At 36.9% G+C, this 27,719-nt stretch overlaps 2 protein-coding genes across 4 annotated transcripts in view; one reads left to right on the plus strand and one right to left on the minus strand.

Annotated features, from left to right (window-relative positions):
* The window catches only part of LOC117421560 (type II inositol 3,4-bisphosphate 4-phosphatase-like), a 353,781-nt gene extending 352,129 nt beyond the window's left edge, over positions 1–1,652 (minus strand). For all 3 annotated transcript variants that reach the window (XR_009329315.1, XM_059028317.1, XM_059028321.1), the window contains exon 1: positions 1,554–1,652. The gene's annotated coding sequence lies outside the window, so the exon portion shown is untranslated. The remainder of the gene's footprint in view (positions 1–1,553) is intronic.
* Positions 1,653–4,594: 2,942 nt separating this feature from the next.
* On the plus strand, positions 4,595–24,195 carry LOC117421514 (ubiquitin carboxyl-terminal hydrolase 38-like). Its single transcript, XM_034036011.3, has 11 exons — positions 4,595–4,869; positions 6,477–7,208; positions 7,880–8,015; positions 8,369–8,498; positions 9,857–9,958; positions 10,505–10,663; positions 11,193–11,386; positions 11,839–11,932; positions 12,401–12,507; positions 13,839–15,261; positions 23,159–24,195. The coding sequence occupies exons 2-11, from the start codon at positions 6,527–6,529 to the stop codon at positions 23,321–23,323; spliced, it is 3,192 nt and encodes a 1,063-aa protein (XP_033891902.3). The 5' UTR covers positions 4,595–4,869; positions 6,477–6,526; the 3' UTR covers positions 23,324–24,195.
* Positions 24,196–27,719: the final 3,524 nt, after the last annotated feature.

Genomic DNA, 27,719 nt, shown 5'->3' on the forward strand with positions numbered 1-27,719 from the left:
CTCAGCATGCAGTAGGTAGCCAAACCTGTAAAGAATGTACTATTCATCCTTGCCAGCGACTTCTGTTCATCAAAACGGACATCCTAAAAAGCTTAATGTGAAAAAAAAACACTTAACGTGGCTGAATGTGCTTAAATTCAAACCAGAACCAAGTGTTTTCATTTCCCCTTTCAGTCCTGAATTATTTTTGTCGAGCTGACTGAAGACCAATGGCATACGTTAGGCAGGATTGACATGGCTACCAATGGCAAAGATTAGGCAGGATTGACATGGCTACCAGTGGCATACGTTATGCAGGATTGCCATGGCTACCATACACCATAATAATCATGTCAAGCCCTACAAAAAAACCTGCTTAATGTTAACTTCGCTTAAAATGGCTTAATTAAAGTAAAGCCAAAAAATGCCTACCAACTTTGGAGATAACAAGCTAACACTTCCTAATATTGTTCCAAAATTGGAGTTCTCATTAACATAAGATAATAATAACATTAAGCCCTACCAATAAACCACTACTGTGAATGGCGCTTCATGTGAAAAATACTTCAATGTGGCTTAATGTGCTTAAAAGGTCAAATCAATAACCAGAGGGCTTAAAGTGATAGCGTATGTCAATGAGCACCCCAATTTTTGGAACAATATTGGGGTTCTCATTAACATAGTGTTAAGCTTGTTATTTGCAAAGTTTCTAGGGTATTGGTTTTAAGTTAAGTACATTAAGTGCACATTCATATTAAATTGGTTATTTGGTAGGGCTTAATGTGATTATTATTTTATGTTAATGAGAACCACAAAAATCCTTAATATTCTTAATATCCAGGCCTTTCACCCTGACATATTTCATACAAGTAAAGCAAAGTCAGTATTTTATACATCGCTCCTGATAACCATCCTTCCTGTAGACTATTTGATACTGTTATCACTTTTTGTTATCATTTCTGTTCACTACTGTTTTTACTAAATAACTGTCTGAGAGGGAAATAAAACATATTTTGTAATCACTTCAGTAATAGTAGGATACGTGCTGTTAGCAACGTATTGGATCATTTCTTTGCCAAGTTGACCTGCATATAGATGGCAGAGAAACAACTTTGATAAACAAACCAGCGTTTTCACTTAGTAGATTATATGGGGGGCGAGGGCATTACAGCTATGGCCAACAGTTTTGCATCACCATATAATTAGCTAGTTTTGCATTAAATGCTTATGAAACCTGCTGAATAATGTTACGTTAACATTTAATTATATACCAGTTTGGAGCACAATGAAAAACTGACAATGTAAATTTTTACATTTCGAAATGCAACATGAAATACTACTGTATTATTATGGATTCTAGTACTTTTGCGATATCATTTTGTAGTTTCTTTGCTTACATGATGTTAAATAAAAGATCTATATTACGTTATTATTATTATTATTATTATTATTATTATTATTATTATTATTATTATTATTATTGTCTCAATCCTAAAATTTTAGTTGACGCATAACTAAAGATGATTTGATGTACTATTTATTTATATAACAAAAAAGTTAGACCGAAAACTTACCTAAAACGCCTTTATAATTTTTAGAGTCCCTATCCATTCTCCTACCGTGCAGTACGTTTTGTGATATTTTCCAAGTTAACCTGTGGGTGCATTAACTTCCTGTCAGGGTCAAAACTTTTACCCAATGAACACTGGGTTTATTTTTATCACTCCCAGTTAAACAGGAAAACGTTGTGTGCGTGTTACCGATGGCAGAAACAATAGTACAGCAAACTCTGTCAGGATAATGATGTGTTTGTGTTGGGCGCACTGAAAATGTTATGTACTTGAAATAATAGTAACAGTAACCGTAGTAATACATTTTATGTAAGAATGTGCAATAGGTTTTGAGCGGCTCTTCAGCTGCTTTGTGTTGAATCCCAAGCACTGCATCAGGGCAAGAAAACATGTTTGGCATGTTTTTGTGTGTGTGTGTGTGTGTTGGCTTAATAATATGCATACATGTATACAGTTACTCAGACCGAAAGGTGTGTTTTGTCTACTCTGTGGTTTAGAGATTTTAAAACTCAGTATGAAGAATGTGTGTATTATTCAATCTTACAACCGTTTCTTCAACCTAACATGGTTGCATTGTTTTTATAATGCCGTTACATTTAATGTGGAATGTCCTGACGTATTTTGGTCATGCTCAATGTTACTTGGAGTTGGCAGGAATACAATTTAGTTTATACAATTCAAGTAATTTAAATGGTAGTATTAGTCCCCCTACAGGATGGCGACACTGCTCTGGTTACATCTTGATGATTACCATTGTTCAGGTTTTTAGTTGTGTATTATGATTGATGCCTTTTTATACTTGTTTTCACCTGTCACTTAGAACTGAAGGTAGACCAATCCATACTTTCCCTAGAGGGTGTTTGTCATTCCCTGAAGACATGTTGATTTCCTGGCTGCAGCTGCAGTCTTGCTAACAGAATGCTCTGCTCCATCTTGTCATGTTTTGCTTTATTCCATTTAATGATGTGATAACAGAGCACACTGACAACAAAATAACAATCTTGTTTCTCTGCAGTGCTTGCACACAGAAAAAGTGCCACACTTAACAGCACTTGGGTAGAATGTGATTTCAAATTATATTTGAATTGATAGAACCAAGCTACTCCTGGCCTAGTGTACTGCACAGACGATCATGTCTCACGTGACATCACTTGGTTTAGCTCCTTTACATAACATTGGGTCAGATTTAATGAAAAAGAATTACATAAAGTCGCAACCAGTGACTATGAGGCTCAAATTGTGCACTGTTTGTTCCTTCGTATTATGGCTGGCTGGCTAGCTGGCTGCAGGCATTTGGGTTGTTTTCGTGAGCGCTGTGTACTTGAGTGGGCGCCTCTGACTCATATCAAAATGAATACTGATTAAAAGAAAATAGGAATAGGAAAAGGATGCTTACACAGTCTTCCTTGCATGAAGAGATGAACAATTGGAATTCACTGAACTAACTTTACTCACAGAACCAATTAATATTAAAAAAAACAACCAGACAAAGGGCAGACTAGCACTATTCTTTTCTTACAGCGGCCCCCTCACTGCCAGTAAAGTAACACACTCAGGGGTCTTTCTGATCCACCCAGCAGAGGGGGAGAGGAGGGAGAAACCAATCATTGTTTTTTTCATCAGGAAACCAATTTTAAACCCAACACTGAAATTTGCTAAATTGTGATGTCTTCTCACTGGGGCCTATTGGGGGTGCTGTTTTTCCTGCAGTTTTATTCTGTAAATAGTGTGATTTATATTTGGTTTAATTAATATAGCCTATATTCTGGACAGGTAGTTGTAAAAAGCTCATTGGTGCATAATAACTGCAAGGGCCTGTAGCGATTTCTGATTACTGGCAATAAGATCCTAATGCTTGCTCATCATGCTGGACACGAGTCATGACAAGACTGTTGGTGCATCTAGAGCTGTCTATAATACAGCGCAGATGCTAATTATTCTGCAAAGTACTGCCTATGCGAAGTATTATACGTTCATAGCCAGGCCTTTTCCAAGTCATATTAGCGTGCAGAAACCTGCCTGCAAGTGTCCCCTTTCACCTCCAGAGGTCTCCACTTACACCAATAAGACAATCTGAAGAATCACTGGAGTCTGCAAGTTATTACAGATTTCCTATAAAATGTTATGGAAAATCAATATATTCTCAGAATTATTACTTAAAACTGAACCTCCAATTGAAATTGTTTAATCTTCCTTTCAAATAAAATGTCTGGAAGTAGGAAGAATAAACACTTGGCAATAATGATATTCAGTCGCTGTATTTCAATTGAAAATAGTCACACAACTGTGCATCCAGGGAAGTTCAGGGAGAACAGTAAATCAAGATTATAAACTGTCAAATAACTATTCTGTGTGTATGTGTGGATTCTTACTTATTTGTTTATTTAAAAAATAACTAGTTTTAAACCTGAAAACTATTATAAAAAACGAATATAAAGAAGCACATTTTAACTTTGAATAAATCTGGTATATATATATATATATATATATATATATATATATATATATATATATATATATATATATATATTGACAATACCAGAATATGTGGGTATATGGGGAAGCTGTCTATGTCATACTATCAATATAACTAAATACGTGCTTATTTTATTGTGAAGTAACTTGGTTATGACCTTCATTTGGTCAAGTTAATGCAAGAATCATAATCTGGGGGTATAGACATCAGCCTATCTGTATGTCACTGTTTCTTCCCTTGGTGAATGCTGCAGGTCTTTTCTCATGTTACAGATCAATTTTGTAAGTCATTGACATAGTTAATTTGTAATGCATTCTGTATTTAATAATGTTTAACTTTTCGGGGAATTTCAGTACAACTTTATGACATCAAGCAGGTCAAATCTAAATAAGAGTTTGTACCGAGCGATATATTCAAACCACCCATATTATGCTCAGGCTTCAAATTAATTCCTAGCAAATAGGACCCATTTTGCCTGTACAACATAATACCCGTACTAAATACCACATCATGTCTACATACAAAAAAGTCGAGTAAAATGTCAGAATTAAATAGCGTCTTTGAGGAATAATTGTAGTTAAAAAAAAAAACGTACTTTATAACAACGAGTTAAAAAATAAACGTACTTTATAACAAGGCATTTAAATAAGACAGCAGGTTGTGGAGGTCCTTTGGAGAGCCGGGATTTTTTTTGTGACGTTTGGTTTAGTGTTTTTTTTTTTTTTTTAACCGGCTGATTTAGGGAAGAGGAAGCAAAATATAACTGTTTAACTAAAATATAATTGCCAAATTCTGTTTTTTTCTTGGAAGCGTTCAGAGAACCTGTAACCATGGTTTCCAATGGTAAGTACCGATTCTCTGTTTACAAGTTCATGTTAAACAATTTGTGTTTACATTGCGTTGACGGCCTGCTTAGTAACTTACATCACAACAGTCCGGTGAGTTAGCATTTCTTACTGTTTCAGCTGTCACGTTAGAGCACCGGCACTAGTACAGCATTTCCAAGTTATATGTTATAAATGAAGTTAGTGATAAATACATTATTTCTAAAATAAATAAATAAATAAATAACAATAATAGAATAAATATGATGAAGTTAGACAGGTGATATTTCTGTGCATAGAGCCATGTTTTTAGTGTGAGAATGAAGTATTTAGAATACCTTCATGATCGGGAGGTGTGTTTTGTACTAAATATTTGGCCTATTTCATCGAATGGTCCATGTACTATTCCAATTGGTTTATCGATTTATTTCACTGTAATTTCTAACGGACTGTATCAACCCATGTCATCCTAGAACGTGAGATTTAGGGCCATGACTATTGACGCTACTAGCGTTTCTTCTCCAGTGTGATCACCAAGTTTCCATAGTTTCTGTACACTTATCCTCTAAAAAAATAGTGTTTTGCCATAATATATTTATATTAATATATTTATGTATTATCACCTAAAAATGATCAGATTAGTTTGGAGTTATTATCAGTACAAAGAATATGCAAGGCCACCCCAGCTGTGTAACCTGATTCAGGCTTTTAAAGTTATAGTTATATAATTGTCATGGGCCAATATGCCAAGATAATACTAGGCAGTGGGGTTTCAATGAGTGCCAAGGGAGGACTAACCAACAATCACTTAGGAAGTAAGTGACATGCTGACCATTGATTCATAAGACAAATGCATAACAAAATAAATAATAATTGATCACTATTGATTGTTCAGTGCATGTTGGAACATAAAACATATGTTGATGGTAAACCATATTAAGAATGGTTGGCAAAGTAAAATAATGCAAGATCTGTTATGAGAATGGTTTGGTTTGAGGTGTAATTTCATAGTTCACGTTGCATTTTTTAAAAATTAACTTCAATATAAACTCTTAAAATGAGTTTGTCAAGTCAGTGTTTTACCCAATGAACAAACTTACATTTGAGTCATATTGGGTACATTTTCTTTTTCTGTGTGTGACCCAGCATCACTGTAGGGTACATTGCCAAACAGCTCTCAGCTTGATGTTTAAATTCATTACTCAGATGTAATACCACAGTCTCTATAATCTCTGACCTATTGGCAAGTTTCAAGGTACACTCAAAATGGTTTACTGACTTGTTGATAGCAGTAAGAATAATGATTTTCTAGCTGGTTGTGGTGTTTATAAAACCCATGGCATAAGACTGGTTTTCTAACTTCAGTGGCAGATCTAAATAGCTAATGTTTAGATTAAATTAGGGAGAAATGTTACCAAGGGGAAGCAATACAAATATGTGCATGTGTCTCTTTAGTATGTTTGTTTGTAAAAGTACATACTGTAAAAGCCACAAAGGCCCTATTTGATATATTTAAACGACTACTACTACTATTTTAAATCAGATTAAAACATATCTAGAATAAATTCATTTGAGTTACCATATAGAATGCAGCCTCATTCAGTATTTAATTTTCTCCCTTTCCAGATGTTGCTGTTTCTTTACAATTGTCGGTTGCTGTGCTTTAGACGTCCGCCATGGATAAGATCTTAGAAGCCTTGATCGGCTCTTCCCACCCTCTGCACGTGAAGAGGGCGATTGTGAAGAAAGTGGTGGAGGCGGCAGAGAAGGCTGTCAACGAGGAGCAGTGCCAGGCACTCTACCAGCTCACTGCCCGCCTCATCCTGCTTGGGGAGGACTCCTTCCAGAGGCAGGTGGGCTACCAGGTGCTGGAGGCATACGCCCGCTTCCACCGGGCTGAGTTTGAGCAGTTCTTCAGCAGGGACTTCATCCTGAGCCTCCTTCAGAATGGCTATGGTCATGTGGACAGAAAGGACCTGATCATTATTGACTACATCCACAGTTGTTTGAGGCTTCTCATCAGCTGCCCTTCTGTGCTGGAGATCTTCAGTATCCTCCGAGTGGAGGTGCTGAGGATCGTGTGCGAACGGCCAGAGCCTCAGCTGTGTGCCAGGCTGGGCACCATGCTCTCAGATTTTATGCAGTGTATCCCCAAGGACAAGTCAGGGGTGCTATTCTGCCAGCAGTTGGTCAGGACTATTGGTTATTTCCATTGCTCTGCTTCACAGGAAAATGAGCTTCGGGAGTACGTCTCTCAGGTCACCAAAGTAAGCACTTTGCTCCAAAACATCTGGAAAGCTGAGCCTCCCACGCTGCTGCCCTCCTTGCAGGAAGTTTTTGCCATTATTTCTTCTACAGGTAAGAAAGCAGGGAGTCTTAAGCTGCATTCCCACTGCGTAAAATCACAGTATGGAAACTCGGTAAACAATTGACCAGAATGAGTTTCTACTTTTAAAGTAGGTTTGCGTTACCCAAAAAATGGAAGTGATTACTAAAATGTGGGTTTGAGAGAGTGGTGTTCACTAACAATGTGAAAAATATACTCTGTACATTTAAGGTAAAGGCACATTTTGTGAAAGGAATTAAATAATTGCAATGGTATAACATTTTAATTTGCAGGTAGGAGCAGGTATAAACCTGGTTTTATAATTATTTCTCCACCGATCATAATGTTTATATGCCCAGTCTATTCTAAGCAATCCAAATATTAGTATATCTAATATTTAGTTGTCTGGTGTCCTTGGTGCAGATTCAGTTGTTTTGATTTGGCTGTGTAAGCTTACAGTTCTCAAAACTTTCAAATAGAAAATGTGACACTTAGCCTGTATTTTTCTATCCCTCCACCTTTCACTGTATCTTCAATCTTCAGTGTTATAACTTCATAACATAAGCGTTACTCCTTATGTTTTAGAAGTCAAATGACTGACTTTAGGTTATACAGCATTGTATGTTGGGTCATTTTACTGCATTCCCCGTATTTTCTCAGATAAGCCTTTGCTGAAAAGCTATTCGTCTCATCTTCTGAACAGATCCGTCTTTTGAACCTTCCATTGCACTAGCAAGCCTCGTTCAGCACATCCCATTACAAATGATTACTGTCCTCATTAGGAGCCTTACTACAGACCAGAATGTAAAAGATGCCAGTATGACTCGAGCACTGTGCAGGTAAGATTTACTGTATGCAGCCTCACTTCACTGACAAAGTTATGGTAGAATAATATGAAATGAAATAAAATAAAATAAAAAAGCAATGTAAGAGGTAAGACTTGTATTTTAAGCCATATATGTCTTGATTAAAGTAGCAATTGAAAACAACCTACAAGTAGACAAGTAATAATAAAAACCAAGAAAGGAGGCTGCAATGAGCTGTTTGCATTCAGAACAATTGATTAGTGTGTCTCTTTTAAATTTTATTTTTTATATAATAAATCCTACTTTTCCTTAAAACACTGAATAAATCTGCCATGACTGCTTCATGACTGTTGGTTATTTTATTTAATTTGCTTTCCTTCTCCCAGAATGATTGACTGGCTATCATGGCCTCTTGCTCAGCATGTTGAGACATGGGTGATTGCACTTTTAAAGGGACTGGCAGCTGTAAAGAAGTTCACTATTCTCATTGATGTAACCCTACTCAAAATTGAGCTGGTATGTATTTCTGCAGGGAAAGAGTTGACTACTGAAGAGGGCCAAGAGCATTTATTATGTTGTTGAAGGGGTTGGATGATGTCTTGTATCTGGAATGAGTATTGATTTTGAAATAGGTTAGATTCTCTAAGGAATGAGGTTTGTCTAATACGTTTATTTGGGAAGCATCCTCGAAAAAGGCCTGTCCCCCGATTCGAATTAAACATACCTCATTGGAGATATAAATTATGGCAGTTTTGCTCATCTGGAACAAGTGTCACAAAATATTTTTTTGTGTGCTGAAGCGTAACCTCCACAAATAGGATTCTATTCTGCTGCTTTTTTTACAGGTGACAGCTACTTAATCAGCTGGGTTCAACAAGTCACTAAAGTGAAGTCACTTTGAGCTATCATCCCCAGGGAGCTTGTAGGTTCACTGGCTTTTGCAATTTGAGCCACAAGCAGAATAGTGTGAAGATGGATATATACTGCATGCAAGAATAAACGCTCAACAAAAAAGGGATTCACTCAGACCCTAATGAGTCAAGCTATAGGCCAGTAAGAATTTTGAATGCAAAAGAGGGCACAATGGTACTTATACTGTTGGTCATGATTTCAATTAATTAAACTATTGTTAGAGGATTATTTTATTGTGTGTTGTGTAAATAACCATTTGAATCTAAACTTCTGTTAATGTATGTGTGGCGTGGTAGCATCACAGCCCAGATGGTAATTGCAGGGACAGTGACTCAGACCCAGAAGGCTGCAGGTTAAATGGTGCTAATGTGCAGTTTTAATTCCAAATAAACAAAAAGAAGACGGTGCAAACAGTAACAAAAACACAGTTGACAAAACTAAAGTCACAAGGTCCAAAACAAAAGGTTTTACAAAAACTCATGAAACAGAAAGAACAACCTGGAACGAGCAACTCGGACCTCCACCTCTAACACCAACATTAATCCTACTAACTCTCTAACACCTGTGAACACCTGTGGCTGGAGCCTAATTAATCATTTATTCAGCTGTCCGCTCTAGCCACATTCCCATGTGTTCTGACAGGGAGAAATGTAACCCCCTCCCTGCCAACCCAATATTCCCCCCCACACACCCATGCACCGGCAGGGCTTTCACCCTGCCACACTGCCACAGTATGCTTCTAAAAATAATTAAATAATATTTTAAGAAAAACGTTTGTTACCACATTTGCTTATTTTATTATCTGAGTAAATGATGTGACAATGTATCCAAAATCTAACTACAACTATGCATTAATAAAAAAAATCTTTCTACTTGTCTTTAAAGAGTGGTGTTTTAACGAATCACATTTATAAAGAGAAAATAGCTGATTGCTTTTCATTGTATTGATATTTTGTTTATAGGTTTTTAATCGTCTGTGGTACCCAATAGTGAGGCAAGGTGCTTTGACTGTTCTTTCTCACATGCTCCTCAGTTTCCAGCATTCCCCAGAGGCCTTCCACTTGGTAAGTCCATCCATTACACTGACTGTACAGGACTGTACTGAGAATTGAGGACTGTGAACCAGAATATCCTGGATTCCAGTCCCTATTCTTCAACATATTGACTGTGTCAGATGGGGTCTTATGTTGGGCTTTCCCGTGTAGGTATTTTAAGGGATCGTAGTCTGCTATTTCCATCAACTTCTCCTCACAGGAGAGGATTATCCTTGACCTTTGTCAGTATGATCATGTCCGTTCCTTCACAAGTGATAAACACTGATAATCATGACTAGATAGCCGGAGATACCAACACACTCAGCTCTGCTATAAAGTGGTAAGAATGGTAATGATTATAATAATAATAATAATGATGCATCATGGTCCTAGGATAGATGTGATGAAATGGCATTTAGATGTTGATTTTTTTTTTTAAATGTGTATGTGTGTTGGAGTTTAGTTTTTATTTGAATTTGTTAGATACAGTTCTTCAGAAAAAAAAATCTGGATATAAGTGTTAAGTGTATAAAAACGTAACCGTATGAAAACTGTTTTTCTTTTCTTGTTTTGCAGGTGGTGCCACACATCGTGCACCTGGTTCAGTCTCTAAAAGGTGATGGACTTCCCAATAGCAAAGCCTTCCTTGTACAATTTACTGAGCTCATACTCTGTATGATGTATCAGTTCTCTGGATTTCCTGACCTCTATGAGAGTATCCTGGAAGCCATAAAGGTAAGAACTAACTGTAGCAATAAGAAAAAGCATTTAAAAAGACCTGCTTTTTACAAAGCTGTTTAGAAACATGGTTATATGTAACAGATAAATATAACAATTTGTAATTTTTAAAAGTTTATTAGATTATTCAAGTATAATGGCTAAACTATAAATTCTTGAACCTTGTGGGTCTGTTTAAAATCTACTTAAACTGATTTATAGTACTTCATTTATGAAGACTAAATTTCAGCTAAAAGCCTTCAGCCACTAGATGCATGACAATTACATTATGCTTTTAGTTTAATACATGTACTGTATTTTAATATTGAATATCAATTATTGTAGTGTACTGTTTAATTTTAAATATTATTTTACCTTACCAATAAGAGGGTAGCTGCATTTATATATATATATATATATATATATATATATATATATATATATATATATATATATATATATATATAGATATAGATATAGATATATATAAATAACTATTGATGTTTGAAACTGCAGTTGCTAGACACTTTAATTTTTAATTTTGCAGGAGTTGCCCAAACCTAGCGAGGAAAAGATCAAACTTATTTTAAATCAAAGTGCCTGGACATCACAGTCCAATTCCTTGGCTTCTGGTCTATTGAGGCTCACAGGGAAATCAGAAACTGGAAAGACAGGCCTGATAAACCTTGGGAATACTTGTTATATGAACAGCATCATTCAGACTCTGTTTATGGCCACAGAGTAAGTATCCCCCGCTGTGAATGCATAGTGGAGCATGCATACATAAATCACACTTTACTGATGCAATTGTGATAAAACTGTCTTGGAACCTTTTTTTAGCACATTTTTATTGCAAGTATCAAAATCTGGGGGCTATGTGAAGGCACCTGTCTGTCTAACACTATTACTTGTACATAGCAGCTTATTTTCAATTTTGACAGTATCAGAATATACGATACAGTGTATGGAGGCATCTCTCCATCTTTCAGTATGTCAAACATATTTTTGTACATATGCATACTGATGTAGGTCATGGTGGTTTACTTTTTCATGATACTGGTAGCTCTAATATATATATTTTTTTTAAATCTGCATAAGCGCTATAATGGGTTTCAACTACTTGCCTGCCTTAACTTTCATTATTTTATTTTGTTTGTATGTTTATCTATTTATTTTTTTTTTTTTTTTTACAGTTTTAGGCAGTCTGTTTTATCTCTAAATCTCAATGGATCATATACATTCATGAAAAGACTTCAGCTCCTATTTGCATTCTTGGCTCACACTCAGGTTTGTTTTTATATTACATTGCAGTGCTTTTAAGCCAATGTCACATTTAAGGTTATTATATGTTAAGTGCAAAATCTAAATGGAATCTGTGTCTTGGCTAGTTTTTAAATTGGTGTAAATGTGGATCCTACCCATGAAGTGTTTACTGTAAACAAGTTGGTGTAAATAACACTGAAACTTCTTTGTATTATACTTTTTTAAAGTGCACATTTTGTGCATTTTTTTTATATACAGGAAGCTAAAATGCACATTTTTCCTTGGTCAAATATAAATTTTAAAAGCTTTTCATTGTATTAAAAATGAAACCAAATATATTAGCTTAGCTTTTGACTTGAAACTTTCCCAGATCAAAAGAAGCTTACAGTATTATTAACATATTTTCATGATGGAATTAAGTGCTTAGTTAACTTGGTGTGCAAGTTTGAGTTCAGATTCTTAAATGTTTGTAATCATTATTTCTCACTTCAGAGAGCAGCATATGCTCCCCGGAATTTCTTTGAAGCCTCGAGACCCCCATGGTTCACCCCCGGGACTCAGCAGGACTGCTCCGAATACCTGCGATTCTTGTTAGACAGGTACTGGATTAAATTACACTAAAGCAATTTCATTTTACAATTCCACTTGTAATGATGTTTACGCTTCTTATGTACAACTTTCAGTGCGAGAAAATCCCGCAGAGATATTAGGACACCAAGTTACTGTATTTTTCACCCAATTTAGAATGCCTGAAACGCTATAACAGTCTCTAAGGAAGTGGGTGTCAGTGACGAAAGCACTAGGAGCTGCATTCTGAGTAGTTCTGGTTAAAATAAATAAATAAATAAATAAATAAATAAAAGTAATGCTGGATATTTTAAGTGCCGCGAGACTTTATTCTCTCGTACGTGATTTTCGGCCTCTGTCTTTAAGCATTACAGAAACTCAGTACACTGTAATATAAGTAAACAGTTTTGAAAAAAAATATATATATTAAGTCTGTCTAGGTGTTGTTTTGCAAGTGGTTACTTTCGCTTTAACTCTTAAAACTCAGCCCCACTCATTTTAGGACGCCAGCACACCAAAGGTTATGCACATATTATTCAGGCACTGTAAAAGCCACCTACCTGGTTAAGCCTCTCATCATGTGACAGAGTTCACAGCTTAGGTTTCGTTTTGAGTCTATTGCTCCATCATTGAAGCAGCTAGACTGAAAGGGGTGGTATCGTTGGAAAGCTTATAGCAGTGACCAAACATGATTATTTTGGAAAAAATATATATATATTTTTTACATATGTTCTCATCTCTATCACATACAGTATGTCTGATCCTGTTGCAACTTACATAATATGAAAGGAAATGTTTTGGCCTTTCATTTGATATGTTACATGCATGCAGTACAAACTATCCAGTAGTTAAACATACATAAATGAAAACAGTGAAAAAGAGGCGGAAATAGGGCTGAGTGTAAAGAGTTAAAAAAAAAAAGAAATGGAGCGCTGGTTAAAAAGAAAAGCATCTTTTTCTTCTGCTGCATGCAAAAACTCCACGTCAGGCAATGGCAAAAGCAATGGAGAGTGCTCTGTCTCACAGTGATGAACAGCTGTAGGTCTCCTGAAAGCAGCTTATTTTAAAGCAACACCAGTGTGAATGATGATGCAGTAAAAAAAAAATATATATATATATATATATATATATATATATATATATATATATATAGTTTTTTATATGCAATAGTGCCTTTTTTTTTTTTGCCATTCCCCCCCTAAAATTTTGGAATCATGCCCATTGGCTGCAGCATAGGGAGGAAATCCCCCCAGCACACAAAAATGACACTGTGTGAGAGTCAAACCATACATCCATCATAGAATCAGGATTCAATTTTTATGTTCGTAGGTCTCGATATTTATATTTTGTCTTTTCATTTAAGATTGGATGAAGAAGAGAAAACCATTAGGGCTTTTAAGTTGGAGAAGACTAACTCCAATCCAGGTGCTGATGGTTCCTGTAGTGACACTAATGGTGTAGTACAGGATGTCCCAGGTATGGACTGTCCCTCTGCAGAGCCCCCTGCAGAAAAAGGTGACAAAGAGAAGACACTAATAGAAAGAATGTTTGGGGGTAAACTTTCTACATCTATACGTTGCATGGAATGCAATAGTATTTCTCAGAAGTTAGAGCCTTTTACTGACCTCTTGTTAGCTTTTCGTCCCTTGGCTAAAACTCAGCAGCCGGAGGTTTCATGTTCGCCTTCAGCACCAGAAAACGAACACAGAAGCGGGTCAAGTGGGAGAACCTCCTGGTCCGACAAACCCATAATACCTGTTCAAGCTGCAGAGCCTGTGGGCGGAAACAATGGGTCAACTGCGTCTGTTTCCTCTGCCCTGCAGAAACAGTTGGTGACTAATTATAATACCTTTGAACCTGAGAAACAGGATGGCGGTCTTCACCCATCCGTACCAGATTTAATAAATTACTTCTTGGAACCTGAGATTCTTGACGAGGACAACAAATACTACTGTGAGAAATGTGCCTCACTGCAGAGCGCTGTGAAAACTATGAATGTTGTTGATGATCCGGAATACCTCATCCTCACCCTCCTGCGCTTCTCATACGACGCCAAGAGCCACGTGCGCCGCAAGATTCTGGACAACGTGGCAATTCCGCACTACCTACAGCTTCCTATTCACAGGACAGCCAAGAGCACTGCTAGTTCTGTGTCTGGAAGCAGCAGCTCTTCACTTCTGAAAGTAGACTCACCAGAGAGTGAGGAGAACCTGGCAAAGAAACTTAAACCTTCTGGGAAACAAATAGAAGAGGAGGAAGTGGAGGATGAGGTAGAGGAAATGGCAATGGGAGCCCAGTCGATAACCTATGTTCTCAGCTCGGTGGTCATGCATTCCGGCATGTCCTCCGAAAGCGGACACTACTATTCCTATGGTAGGAACGTCACCAGCTCACATTCCTGCTTGCCACCTAGTCTATGCTGCCAGGGAGGGGACATTCAGGATTCCACATGTCATTTAAACTCAAACGGTACGGTGTCCTCAAGCTCAGCCACTGCAAGCTCGACCTGCAGCTCAGTGGCCAAACAGGACCCTGATGTAGGACAGCCTGCCAGGGACTGGTTCCTCTTCAATGACAGCAGAGTGACATTTACCTCCTTCCAGTCGGTACAGAACGTCACCAGCAGTTTCCCAAAGGACACAGCTTATGTTCTTTTCTACAAAAAGCAAGACCTCAGAAAAGGTGTAAATGGCAGCACCGTAAATGGTGTGAAGGTAAATGCTGAGCCACTACTGCAGAAAGAGTTGATGGATGCTATAACAAAAGACAACAAGCTTTATTTACAGGTGAGTCCCTTATTTGTATGCACTAATTTACACTGAGAAACTCATCTTGGATTCTTGTCCAGCTAGCTTAGATTGCAAGAGGTAAACATGCAAAACATCCAGACAGCTTTAGGATTATTCTGACCGGCGCACACCCATTACCTGGAAAAATAATGGAGGTCAATTAAAGAGGCAACAGTGGCTCCCGAGTGGCACCCGGAGTGCAGGATGCGGCCTATAACTTGGAGATCGCTGGTTCGAATCCAAGCTATGCCACTGCCGACCGTGGACGGGAGTTCACAGGGGGCGGCGCACAATTGGCCAAGTGCTGCCCGGGCGGGATAAGGGTTAGGTCAGCTGGGGAGTCCTTGGCTCACAGCACACCAGCGACCCCTGCAGCTGGCTGGGCACCTGCAGGCCGGCCTGTATGCAATTCAGAACTGCGTGTTCCTCCGACGCTGTAAGTTCTGGATATGGCTGCACAACTGGCTTGCATGACGGCACTCGTTTCGGAGGACGCGAGTGATCGTCTTCGTCTCTCCTGAGTTTGGGGGTTGCAGCGGTGAGCCAGGTTGAATAATAATTAGACATTCAAAAATTGGGAGAAAATTGAAAAAATGAATAAAAGTAATTGTTAAAAACAGAAAAAATTAGAGGCAACAGAATTAGAGGTTGTACTCCAGGTTTTCAGTGCACATAGTTATACTTTAAATTGTGAGGACACTTGGCATTTACATAAGTTATTCAGAGTATCACACTGTAAGGATAGATGGAGGTGTCTGTGTCTGTACATTTGTCTTGTCACAGTTACGTTTTTATGTGTCTTGAGAAGTTATTCCAAACAGTGTAAATCATCATTTTAATATACTTTACCAGATACTAACACCTCATTTGCTAACATGATGACATCTAGGTCCTAAATACCTCTTATCCCACTCCCATTAAAAAATTCATACTGTTGATGGTTATCAACTTTTTCATCATACTGATAGTTCTCATTCAATTTAAAGCTGTGGTGGAGATTGTTTGGTACTGACATGTCTTCATACATTTGGGGAAACAAATGGCTAAAAATAACTTCTATGCCTTCGATTAAGACTTCTTTTTATGAATTAGTTTCGTAACATAATTCAATAGCACCTGTTAACAAACATTGTGGAGGTGGTTTAGCCAAGTGGGCCACAGGGCAATATGATTTACATAATTGCTCGGTGCTGGGCAAAATAAATTATGCATCATGTAATTAGGCCAAATGCTTTTCTAATTTGGTGCCGTGGGAAGTTTTAGCCTCTGATCTCAAAGTATTTGGTTACTGTCTGAATATTTTATAATGTTATTCTGGTACATAGCGTATAGTAAGATCAATTAATTTGCCCTCTAAGACTGCCGAACATTTAACAGCTAGTGTTTATCTGTTTATGTGATTAACCACTTCAACACCATGACGTACGCACGTACGTCAAATGAAAACCCACTTACAGTACCATGCCGTACCTGCGTACGTCAAGTTTCCCATTCTGTTCTATGAGCGGTTTCTCAGTCTAGCGTTTCAGGTTTCATTCTCTAAGGCAGTGCTAGTACTGTGGAATGTGCAATGAAAGTTGGGGGAGGGTCAGATGACATTTTTATCCAATTGCATGTCATGTAGCGATTCCGATCTAACTGTGGGCGTTTAGAAGACACAGATATTGCAGGAAGCCATTCAGCTTTTACAAGTGTGTATATATATATATATATATATATATATATATATATATATATATATATATATATATATATATATATATATATATATATATATATATATATATATATATATAGTGTTTTAAATTATTTTTTTATTTATTATTAGTTTTACTTGTTTAGTTACAGTTTTTAGTGAAAGCTTAACATGGCAACGTACGTGGTCTTTCTATAATGAGCAACGGGGGTGAAGTTGGTTCAGATGCTCACTTATCAGTTAGCGATTATGATAAAGAGGATGTGGAGCCAAGAACAATACAAACTGTACGAATAGAAGAGCATGCATACAGGTAAGCCAGCTGCAAACGGGAAGCTGTTTGGTTTGAAATGGCAAAGCCATGACAAAATACAGCAGTAATTAAAACACAGCACTGGGTACAGGCAATGCGGCAGGCAGATCCATCACAATGCCTGTGCAAAGTAGCTATGTACATGCATTTGTGACTATCCCTCCAACACAAGGGAAGCGGACACTGTAAAAAAGGTACAGGGTCTGCTACGAAAATAAAAACAAAAGACAAAAGAAAAATGTGCAGTGATTGCGAAGGCAACCCTGGGTTCTGTTGTATTGAACATTTCAATAAATAGCACAGAGCAAGTCGATACTGGCACATGTTTTGATGTTTGATTTGTATTTGATCATTACTGTTTACTGATTATTATTGTTATTATCATTATCAGCAGTGTTTTTGTTTTCATTGTTAAAAAAAAAAAACACGTTTTTATCTCTATATTGAATATGGGTATGTTGAACATAGCAGCATAAAGGGTTATTTGTGTTTTATTCATCATATGTTAACATTTTATAGCAATTACAGGTTTGAAAACATTATTATTATTTTCAAAATCTGGTACCTGGGAAGGGGTTTCATTTTTACATCTGGAGTTGAAGTGGTTAATAAGTAGACATATTAAAAATATCCCCTGCTGCAAGTTTTTGGAACTTGAAAAGTTCACGAACTTTCCTGAACCTAGTCTGAATTTTATAGCCACCATTGCTGATTATTTGTGGCGAGCACCTGTAATTGAACATGTCATAACTTTTTCAAGTTAAGTCTCCTAGAAGAAAAAAAAAGGCAATTTAGAATGAGACGCTGTTTATTTTCATTTTTTGTGTTTGTTTGTTTTTTTGGTCAATGCAAAATACAAAGAATGTTTCGAAACCTTTTTTTTTTTTTTTTTACATAACCTACATACACAGAACATGTCACAGTTTAATAATTTGAAGCATAATAATGCTAAATACAGCTTAAAAAAATAGCCCAGACAGCCGTTCACTTTCCGAAGCACCCAGAAGAACACATTGCGTGAAAAGTGTGGTTCCTTTCCTGTTTGCAAAAGATCTGAGACCTTCCAGTGTTCACATTCAAGTTTAAGTGAACCAAACTCCGTTATTTTGCCAAATTGACTGAGACCACCTCTTCTAGTGGTCTCAGTTCTGTTTGGTTCGGTTGCCAATCGAACTTTGATGTTTACACTGTTCTCCAAACAAACAGAACCGTACTGAGTATGATAAAAAAAACTCCAGTGTGAACAGGCCCTAAGAAACAGGATCATATTTTTTAAAGGGATACACACCTAAAAACAAACTTAACACAAAAACCATAATAAACAGTAAAATCGTTCCGAAAAAATGTGATATATATATGTGTGTGTGTGTGTGTGTGTGTATATATATATATATATATATATATATATATATATATATATATATATATATATATATATATATAATATATAAAATCAATGCAAAATACAAAGAATGTTTTAAAACCTTTATATATAATATATATATATATACACACACACACACTACCGGTCAAAAGTTTTAGAACACCTCCATTTTTCCAGTTTTCATTGAAATTTACGTAGTTTAATGTCTCAATGTACTCTGAAATTAAAGCATAGAACAAATAAACAATTGGAGATAAAAAAATAAATCATGGAATCGTTTTGTTTAACAAAATTTAATCTAAATTTTTGACTCATCAAAGTAGCCACCTTTTGCAGATATAACAGCCGAACACACTCGTGGCATTCTTTCTACAATGGAAATCAAATATTGTTCGGAAAGTTCTTCCCAACACTGTTGCAGAAGTTCCCACAAATGTGTTGCACTTGTAGGTTGCTTTGCTTTCACCCTTCTGTCCAGTTCATCCCAAACCTGCTCGATGGGGTTTAAGTCTGGAGACTGTGCTGGCCATTCCATGATTTGAAGCCTACCGTCTTGTTCTTTTCTTCTAAGGTAGTTCTGACATAGCCTGGAGGTATGTTTTGGGTCATTATCTTGCTGTAGGATGAACCCCTGACCAACTAGGCGTATACCAGAGGGTATTGCATGGCGCTGCAAAATGCTGTGGTAGCAGTTTTGGTTGAGGGTGCCACTCACTCTGTGCAAGTCGCCGACTCTGGATCCAGCAAAAGAGCCCCAGACCATCACGCTTCCTCCTCCATGTTTGACAGACACCGAGGAACCATCCTTTCGCCTACTCGACGGCATACAAAAACCCTGCGTGATGAACCGAAGATTTCAAATTTTGATTCATCGGTCCATAAGACCTTCTTCCAGTCTTCAGTAGTCCACTGGCGGTGCTTCATGGCCCAGGCAAGCCTCTTTTTCTTATTTTGCCATCTTAGCAATGGCTTTCTTACTGCCACTCGACCTGTCATACCTGCAGCTTGAAGTCTTCTCTTCACAGTTGAAACTGAGACTTGCTTACTTCGACCAGTGTTAAGCTGTGCTTGAAGCTGTTGTCCTGTGAGCCGCCTATCACGCAAGCTGTTGACTCTCAGAAACTTGTCTTCTGATTTCTGTTGTGGCTTTGGGTCTGCCAGACCTCTTCCTGTCAGAGTTTCCTCCAGTTTCCAAGTGCCTTTTGATGGTGTAGGAAACTGTACTCACTGACACCTTGGCTTTCTTTGCAATTTCTTTAAAGGAAAGACCTACACTTTTATGGGTTATAATGGTGTCTGTCTTCCTTTGTTAATTGCCTTTTTCTCGCCATTATGAGAGCAATATACTACTTCCTGCAGTACAATACTGTCCAAATAATGCTTCAGAGGGTGTAGTAACACAGTCTGTTCCAACACTGCTTTTATACAGACAGAGGGTTTGTAAGTAATCAACAAAAGTTGGGACACCTGTAGGAATTGTTAGCATCAACTTTCAAGGCTTAATTTACTTCCATTGCTGCAGAACAGCTGTAAGTTGTTAACCCATTACTATAACTCTGAAATGTACATTATTTTTCAGTTTCTGGTAACCTAAACTTTTTTTTTTTAACCTCTGGCAGTTTACCGCTTACCTTTGTACCATTTCAGGTTATTCACTGGACTTGAACTGCTTAAATTTCAATAAAAACTGAAAAAATGGGGGTGTTCTAAAACTTTTGACCGGTAGTGTGTGTGTGTGTGTGTGTGTATATGTGTATATGTGTATATATATATATATATATATATATATATATATATATATATAGTTCCATTCAGAACATGCTCACAAGGTTGCAAATGCTTTTTGCATGCTGCATTAAGCACTATTGGGATTATTTTGAGATATGCGCATGCGTCAATGGTTCATTGCATTTTTTCCATGCGATTACTTGCATTTAATTTATTTTTAAAATGTGAACTTTCAGTAGTATAAATGAGATGTACTTTCAAAACATCAAAACACATCTCAAAATAATGCAATATTCAGCATGACACCGTACTTAAAAATTTAGAGGTGTCGTGCAGTTATACGCAGAGAAGATTACATTTCTTCCGGATTGGCTAGCCTGCGCAGTGAAGTATATAAATATTTCGGTTTTGAGGTGGTTGATGATGGCATGGAATAGTAAAACAATATAACAAGACCTTGTTTTTCTCCATGGATATTGTGAAGCAAAGCACCACTAAGTTAAAGTAAGTTATTGCTTTTCTTATGTAAATATCTGTTAATGTATATATGTTTGATATTGCAATTGTGTTATATCTTTCTGGGTTTTGGAAGACTTCTGTATTATCTATCGAAATACTTGCACGATATTGATCAACAATTTTCATATCGTTGCTCACCCCTAATTATTATAAACAGTGATGTGATGTGTGTGTAAAAGAAACTGATAAGAAAATATACAGTATAATTTTAAATACATTAAGGTGAGTAATAAACTGACTCCATTGTGATGTAGCAGTTGGTTCAAACAATTTAACAACAAATGCTGGAAATTTTCTGTATAATTCTGTGTAAATAAATATAAAACTGTAAAGAAGGGGCAACAGTATTAATCCAGAAATAGGACAACAGGTTTTTTATATGCTGGGTTGTTTTTTGGATGATGATGATAATAATAATACAATGACAATACAATACAAATTTCACATGCATACATATATGACAAGATTGGCTCTGACAAGAGTTAGATTACCATTTTCTGATCTCGGGGACATATGGGGTCAGCAGATCTTGAAGATAAGAATGTCCAAGACCATATAATGCCTTATAGGTAATAAGAAGTACTTTCAAATAATAGTAATAATAATAATAATAGCATCAGTAATAAAACAAATGAATGAGATGGATGCAGTAATTGTGTCAATTTTTTATCGATTGGCAGCCCTAATTGCAATACTTCCATCTGTTAAACTTGATATTGGTTTTTATTTTACAATAAAAAAAGATTACTAATACACATTCAACATGTCCTCTAAATAGTAAGCAACTAATCAAATTACTGTAGTGGCCTGGTAATAGGAACTCCAAGCTCTTGTTGTATTTTATTTTAATTTAATATTAATGTATTTTAACTCTTAATGAACTGGGGAATATTTAAGAAATAACATTATGGTCTGTGGCAATGGTGTTTGTGCTTAATATTTAAATCATAATATAATTTATCCAAAAGCTATGCCTTTTGTGCCCCATATAATTACATACACTTTTATTTAGCCTTTTGTAATTGACTACAAATGACATTGAAACCGGCTAAACATGGACCTGCTGTTTCTGACCATATTTAGCAATTCAGGGCATACTTGTTACTTTGGTAGTATGGGACAACCCAGCTGAATGTTTGTTTAAAGTTAGGAAGTAAAAACAGGTCTGTATTGAAACTGTGCTATCAATTTCAGCATGTAGTTTCTCATTTTTATACCTATGGTATGGTTTTCATATTACGTTATACATTGATTTTTTTTATATGAATACATGTATAGTTTGTGGTGATTTTATTTTATAATTCTATCTACAGACCGATTTGAAAGTAGATGGATTTAAGTGTTGCCAGGGATATTGTTACTGATATACTTGATACTTAAGGAAATTTGAGTGGGGATATCTACAGTAAAGTCCATACAGAATGGGCTAGTCATCACTTTTTCCTTGTGCAGTCTTGGATTCTGAAGCACCTACTAACTTCAAAGGCTGTACAAACTAATTTGTCTCCAATTTATTTATTTAATTTTTTACTGCTGAATCTGCAGTTTCCAAGTCTAAACAAAACCGGCAAAGCTTGTGTGACATTTCAATAAGACAATCGGTTATCTCTTGATTTTGCTGATACATATATGTGCATTGTTTCTGGAGTGGGTGGAATGATGGTATTTTTTTTTTTAAAGTGAACTGTTAAAAAATAAATACATTTAAATTACAGAATTCATAACCTGGAGTCTCAATATAATAATTTTATAGAAAGAAGTTCGCAAAATGATTCAATGTAAGTTTTCATGATTAATTTGAGACCGGAGTGTTTGTTACTTCACTAGGTGGCAGTATTTGACAAACTATCCTTGATACTGTGACATACCAGTACATTAAACTAGAAATTAGCACCTTCCTAATGTGTTGTCCATTTTAGCTCTTACTCCCTGCTTGCTATCATGATTACCCTGAATAGATCATTGTCTCCTTATAAAATCCATCAAACAATTGGTCCTAAAAAAAGTTACTCGCATGATCCATTTACAGCTAAGTTATTCCACAGCACTATCACAAAATTTACGATGCTTTAAATATTCTGCATATAAATTGGTAAGATAGCCTCCTCATTATACCATCCTGTATTCTTTAGGTCATATTCATAAGCTTTAGTAGGAACCATCTGTATAAGAAGTCTTTACCTTAAAAATGTCATCTGCACTAAAATTATATCTATTCCTTTTTTTTTTTTTTTTCTTTAATCTGAACTGAAAGGAGCAAGAACTGAATGAGCGCACCCGAGCTCTCCAGGCTGCCTCGACCTCCTGTTCCTTCCGACCCAATGGCTTTGATGACAACGACCCCCCAGGGAGCTGTGGCCCGACGGGAGGGGGAGGGGGAGGAGGTGGATTCAACACGGTCAGCAGATTGGTTTTCTGAGGCTGCTGCTGTAGACCGCTCTGTACTGCAGATCAAGAATCATTGACTGACAATTAAGTGCTGGCAAAATATCAAACTTGAATGAATCACAGGCTTTTTTTCCCCCAGACTTCATTCCCCCATCTACCAGACAGGTGATACATTCCTTCACACTTTTTCTCCAAAATTGTAAACCAGAGTGTTTTCTTAGTAATTGAACTGATGTAGACAGGGACAAGTGACACTAGGTATAATTTAATGCAGTAATTTTATACATGGGGGTAATACAGCATTTTCTGTAATCCTGGCATAATTTGCCCATCTCCAAAGTATTTGCATGTAAACACAATAAACTGAATAAAGTGCATGCTTAATGTTGTAGAATTACATTCAAAAGATCTACACTTTGGGGGATAGTAGTAGTATTGGTGTTATTACTGAGAACTTAACTTATATTCCTAAATAAGGGAACACAGTTCTTTTTAAAAAAAAAAAAAAAAAAATTGATGTGCCTTGTGATTTTATACAAGACAGGAATTGAGAAACTAACTTGAAAGAGTGGTCAAAATAGTCTTGCTGTACAGAGTTCATATTTTGTGAGCAAAACTACTTTTCCCATCAGTAAAGATTATTGGTATTGAGCACTGTGTTTTTCCCTTATTATTTTGGATTAACTAACAAGATTATCGTTCGACATTTTTCCTGATGCAGTTCAACTTTTTACTTTTAAATGTGTTTTTGTGTCTTCAAAAAGTCTACTTCAAAAGTCTACGCTTGTGTCACAAGAGGGAGCATGCCAACACTGTTTAGAAACCTGTGATTGTTATCAAGGTTGTGCTTGAATTAAAAATGTAAAAAAGATAAATAACAATAAATACTTAAATAATAATCTACATTTTAATCTACTGCAATACATTTTTTTAAATTATTATTATTATTATTTACGGATGATGATCAAGCTAATCCTAAGAAGTGAATATTGCCAATCTGTTAAACCCTCTAACTATCTGCATGGATTTGGCTGGTGTTTGACCAGTATTAGTGTGTGAAGCGTAATGAAACAAACTAACCAGATCCAACCCTTCTGGAGCACAAGAGCCAATGCAGCAGTCCCTGTAAGATCTGCAAGTTTGCAATCGAACAGGAGAGTAACTGGGAAATTTTAATAATGATCATGGTCCAATACAAATGAACGACTGTGGGCCACATTTGTTGCAACCTCTTTTGTAATCATCTTTAATTCAGATATGCCATTCCTCTTAAATCATGCTGCCTGTGTTGGGGGCATTAGGCCCCCAAGACACAGGCACAATGTAAGTATAGTCTGAAAAATGTTATATTGGTCACTGTCAGCAGTGGGACATGTCCACTATTAAGGTCTCAACACACCAAACGCAATGCGATTTTTTTTTTAAATTGGCAACAAGACCATACACACCAGAAGCGACACAGAGGCTATGCGACAGGATTGAAAACTGCCAGATCTATACAACTCTTAAAAATTGCTATGGACAAAACCATGATCAAGACTGGTACATATGGGGCTCCCGAGTGGTGCATCCTGTAAAGGCGCTCCATAGCCTGGACATCGCCGGTTCGAGTACAGGCTATTCCACAGCCGACCGTGGTGGGAGCTCCCAGGGGGCGGCACACAATTGGCCGAGCGTCGTCCGGGGGGGAGGGAGGGTTAGGTCGGCCAGGGTGTTCTCGGCTCACCCGCGCACCAGCGACCCCTGTAGTCTGGCCGGGCGCCTGCGGGCTTGCCTGTAAGCTGCCCGAGATCTGCGTTGTCCTCCGACGCTGTAGCTCTTGGGTGGCTGCATGGTGAATCCAGTGTGAAAAAAAGCGGTCAGCTGACGGCACACGCTTCGGAGGACAGTGTGTGTTCGTCTTCGCCCTCCCAAGTCAGTGCAGGGGTGGTAGCGGTAATTGGCCATTCTAATTGGGAGAAAATAATAAAAATAATTGGCAATGACTAAATCTATAAAAAAAAAAAAAGACTGGTACATATTTGTCAACATGATGTAGTAATTATAAGTGTCTTCTCTGACGGTATTTCAACACATATGGCAGTAAATCATAAATACCAGGCTTATCCATTTCCTTTGAAATGGACTCCCATATATTGTGTTTTAAATGAGTTTAAAATTGTGATGCCCTTTATAATTGTGATGCCCTTTGTTATAAAGCTCTGGGTATTTTTTCAACAGCAAGTATTATTGTTTCCTCCGTTATTTTGGATACTGCTTCACCCTGCTGGACCACGTGCATTGAAGCTGTTCTGGGATTGCTCAATGCCCTAGTTCACACATGTCAAATCGCAAAAAATAGGATTCAATCCTATTTATTTCACATCGCTCCAGTGCTGCTCCTGCGTCGCCTGTGGTGTGAAAGATACTTATCAAAAGTGTAGGTTTTATTCATTTTGTTGCATCGCTGCACTGTTTTGCTTGCTGCATCGCGTCTGGTGTGTAGCAGCCTTTATATCTGTAATAGCCATGCCTCGTGGCAATGCTGTACTGTATTACAATTTAAGACTGTTTTCGCTGGAGACACCTAGTCTGTTGTACATCAGCTGCCCAAAGGCCTTGAAGGCAAACAAGGTGTAACCTCTGCTATAATAGTATCTGCTAACAATAGACCAGTAGTCAATTCAAACATTCTCTAAATGAAATGGATTGGTGGTGTTTTCTCCTATGTGTATGTACTTGCCTCTTGGCAGTTTGCAGGATTGAACAAAACCACTAACTCAAAATAAGCAGACTGCACTTAGCCATATAAAAGTAACTGTTCAGAAACAGTACCATAGACAGGAGGTTAAAAACCTCAAGACTGTTTTGGAAGACAACTTTAAAATTAGTCAATGTCATTAATGTGAAAATTGACTTGAAGAAGACTATGTTGACATTTTGGATTCTCTTTATCATCTTGTCAGATTTGTTCTTAATATACATACTTCTTTTGTAACTTAAAATATAATTTAATTGAACACCACAATGTCCCATCCATTAACCATGCCAGTATGAACCTGTCCTGGCCTCATGATCCACTTTTGTGGTATAGGTCGAAGGTAAGTGTTCTGCTCTCCATTGTTTCTGAAGAAGATACCAGACCTATAGAGCTATCCCTTGGGGTGTCTTAATGCTGCCTGGTATTAGGATCACTAGAAACATTAAAATATATGGTTAATAACTACACCCTAATGCCAGCATTAGGAACATTACATTTAACAAAGCTGAATAATGACCCGCACCATGTCTTGTGTATAAACAAAAAATTTAAAATAAGGACAATTACATTAAAAAAAAAAGTATTACAGGAATGATGTGTTCTTGAAGTTAAATGACTAAATTGAATAAATCTTCCATTTAATACTCTGCTATAAGCTATGTCTGTGTCAAATTATTGAGTATTAATAAACCACAATTAAAGTAATGTTATTAACAAGACATTCTTAAAAATAATCAGATTGTGACTGGATGGTTATGGATCCCTAAGGGGATGGTCCCTCCACGGCAGGCTCGAGGCATGCTTGTAGCCAGGCAATCTGAAAGCTGACATTGCCTGTACTTGCGCTGTCCCGCTGGTTTTACGAGAAAAACAGAAACACTCACTAGGAATGGAATAATTTAATTAAATAATTCTGAGAATTAGCAACACAAGTGAGCTTCGGTTTGGTATTGATCTGTGCATTTGGATACAGTACATTTAACAGTATTCGATATTTTTGACACCGCTTCTTTTCTGATGATGTTAAAATTATTTTTTTCATACTGAAAATCTGAGTATTGTCATTATCCTCTGTGAAGCTTTTACGTGCATGCTGCCACCTTGTACCTATTCTGATGATAATTTAGGTACTACCTCTGCTAAATGAGTATGAAGAAAACAACACTGCAGCTAGAACAAACACTATAAATCAAGAGTGTTTCAGGGCAAATAACTGCAGTCTGGCATTATGTGAGCAGTGTGGGCAGACACCACAGACACAATGTCAATTACTGGGAACTATGTGCATGCCTTGTATTGTATCCAAGAGCTGAATAGTGGGTCATGGATCATTCACATTCCACCAAGTGTATTGGATGGCATAATTTTAATTTGTGTTGTATAATTGTCATCAACAGCTATTTCAACTGCGTCTTTTGAAAAAAGGTCAATATAGTTACCATGGAATGGTACCAATGTTATGCAAAAATTATTTCTCCAGTTAAAATTAGGTTGGTTCTTCATAAATTCCACATAAATGCAACTGTGCCTGGAATTACTTAAAGCTAAACTCATGACAAAGATTAAAGTGCTACATTTTCAAAGGGTGTTTTTTTTTTGCTTGTTTTTCTGAAAGGAAAAATGACACATTAACAAAACTTAAAATAAACACCTTATATTGTTAATTTATAATCTCTTAAATTAACCA

The sequence above is a fragment of the Acipenser ruthenus genome, chromosome 1 (assembly GCF_902713425.1).
Source record: "Acipenser ruthenus chromosome 1, fAciRut3.2 maternal haplotype, whole genome shotgun sequence".
Classification (NCBI taxonomy): Eukaryota; Metazoa; Chordata; class Actinopteri; order Acipenseriformes; family Acipenseridae; genus Acipenser; species Acipenser ruthenus.